General features: G+C 43.0%; 1 protein-coding gene across 1 annotated transcript in view; it reads left to right on the forward strand.

The window, feature by feature from the left end:
• The window catches only part of KIAA1958 (KIAA1958 ortholog), a 44538-nt gene that overhangs the window by 18578 nt on the left and 23163 nt on the right, over window positions 1-2797 (forward strand). Inside the window, exon 3 of the mRNA XM_009329007.1 lies at window positions 2363-2446. Within this exon, the coding sequence (XP_009327282.1) occupies window positions 2363-2446 (84 nt within the window). The remainder of the gene's footprint in view (window positions 1-2362; window positions 2447-2797) is intronic.

Here is a 2797-nt window from a genome sequence, read left to right on the forward strand (position 1 = left end):
GGTTTCTGTTTTGCTCATGCAACTTCAAGGGATCTTTAATTCAGCGTGGGTTTTATAACTGTTAGCTGCAGATATGGCAATTTCCTTGCAGATTAAGGAAAGATGCCATAACATAAATGACTGACTGGGTGTCACTGCTGTGTTGTGACAGGCTGTCCTCTAAGAAGTAGTGATTGATGACATGTATAAAACTGAGCCGTTATATGTGCTGTTTGTATTGAAACAGTACTTAAAATGTGGGCTGTCAGTCAAAGCACTGATTACTTACACAGTGCTATAGTAAGTGGTGGTGGGTGCAGTGAACAAGGTACCAGAGTAAATGTTTGTTTCAGAGCTCCAAATGTTCGTTTCAGAGCTTGTCTCTTTATCTCCAGCCTGCATCTAGCCATAATAAAAGGATCTATCCTATACATCGACTAAAGCATTAGACTTCACTACAGGCTGCTAGGAGCTCTTTGATACTGACAACAATACTAAAACCAGTTTCTGAAAGAGGCTGGTGACCTTTTCTTTTTCCCCTTGAGCACGGTTAGAGCAAACCTCAGTGCTCTGTGGAAGCATTTTTCATGGCTGCAGAAGCCTCCAAAGGCCTCAGCTGCAGACCCCTGCCCCTCTGTGCTTTGCAGAGGGTTTGAGGACCCCTCTCAATAGGTTTCACTGAGTGCTGTTGGATGCAGCAGCTGCCTCGCAGTGAAGACACAGGACCTGGTCCCTGGGGATATAAACTCAGCCCTGTTTCTGGCCTGCTGGCAAGTCCTGGGGCAAGTCACTCCCAGTGCCTCTGTCTGCAGCTGTGGTATGGAGGTGGGATGAAGTCTTTTCAGAGTGACTCTGTAGATGGGTGGAAGGAGAAGCTGTCCAGCTGTGCACCGACATTTCTGTACCGCATGAAACTTTGCAGGTGGGCTAGGGGAGGAGATAGGGCCACCTTCCTTTCCCTGCTGCCTCCACTGTTAACAGGCTTGCAGGGCACAGCGGGCACGAGGAGCAAGCATCTGAACACATGCTGCAAAGCATGTGTGTGCTACATGGCCTGACATGAGCTTGGCCTGAATGACAGAGAGGCAGTGGGAACTTCACCTTGTCTCATACCACTTTGTGGTGTGTATGTTGGGTGGGAAACACCTATGGCACTGCTGAAAGGACACCAAAATTTATGGGGTTTGCAATGAGATAGAACAAAAAAGAACTTGCTTTTTTCCCCTTTTCTGCTTATTAAGTGGAAGAGAGAAAAAAGAATGTTCCATTCACAGTTACAGAGAACAGTCAAATCATTGAATTTTTTCTTCGTTGCATTTGCTGTTCATTTTCTAAAACCATTAAGGTTTGTCACATTCATAATGACAGTTCCACCTATGTCCTTGTAAGCTGCATCCTTGTACAGACAGATAGTTTGCATATGCCAGGAAAACAGTCCTTAAGTACATGCATCACTTACATGTAAAAAGCTTATCCTTTTCATGCTTATCTTACGATCAGCCCAAAAATCAGTTGTCAGTAACAACCATCCTAGCAGTAGTATCTGAATATTGTGGTTTGGTATGTCACTGATTGTAAGGACTTTTGAGTATAGCCTTATAGAGCAATATAAAGTTGTTTCCAGAATTTGATTTTTCTGCAAAATGAAAAGAAATGATCACAATTGTACTTCCACTGTCAAGGTACAAGCTTGATTATGTAGAGAGGCTGTATAATCACGTTTTTCTTCCATATCTTCTGATGTGAACATATTAACTATTTCTTTTATTCTTGTACATTTGTAAATTACACATTGCTCTGTAGTACTTTTACCTGCCGACTCCTTTGTTAGGATGTGCTGCATTATTTTGTACTGTACATTTCTGTCTATATTTATTTAGCTCTTTAAAAAACTGTCTGATTAAAGATAATTTTTACTGTCATAAATACGATGCTTTAGTTATTTTTTGTAGACAAGAATTGGAACCAGTACAACCTCTGGTTTCACAAATGAAGCAATTCAGAATGGGCTTATTACTCGGATTGGGCCCTGCATACAGCACTGGGATCCACAGAAAAACCTTCTACCTTGCATTTGTTCTAAAAAGCAGATTGCCTCTAATCCCACTGTTTTCCACAAATCTCTATGCACAAAACTGTGCCCCAGTGTCATGAGGAGCTCACTTGGGTTTTGTGCCATACTCTAGTACATCATTTGTGAAACTGAAGTTGGCTTTTCAGTCACATGACAGGTATGTAATGATGTTTTCCAGTGCTCTTTGTGAAATTGATTTTAATTTTTTTCCTTTTTTTCCTTTTTAAGGAAATTTGTTTTGGGGAAAAGTGCATCACACAAACTCACTGCTTCTGCTTTCTTTTGTCTTTCCCCTTCTCCCTCTTCCAGAGCAGGATGAGAGAGCGGCAGAGCTCAGCAGGGAGCAGAACGAGAAGACCATTCGCAGCACGCAGACAGCTCTCCGCAATTTCCGAGAGTTCCTCATCTCCAAGTACCCCTCTGAGACCCGGGAGATCTACGTCATCCCCTGCAAAGAGCTTGATGCCTACCTTGCTTCCTTCTTTGTGGACGCCAGACAAAAGGATGGGTCTGAATACGAGCCAAACAGTCTGGCCAACTATCAATGTGGGCTGGAGCGGTATCTCAAAGAGCACAGGTATGGATACAGTATTACGAGGGATAAGGAGTTCAAGAGGTCCCAGGAAGCTCTAAAGCAAAAACAGATAGAGCTGAGGTGTAAAGGAAAAGGAAACAAGCCACACAAATCCATGAAGCTCACCTTTGCTGATGAGCTTATCCTGCGCAAAAGAGGCTTGTTGAGCC

Source organism: Pygoscelis adeliae, unplaced genomic scaffold (assembly GCF_000699105.1).
Source record: "Pygoscelis adeliae isolate BGI_AS28 unplaced genomic scaffold, ASM69910v1 Scaffold127, whole genome shotgun sequence".
NCBI classification, from domain to species: domain Eukaryota; kingdom Metazoa; phylum Chordata; class Aves; order Sphenisciformes; family Spheniscidae; genus Pygoscelis; species Pygoscelis adeliae.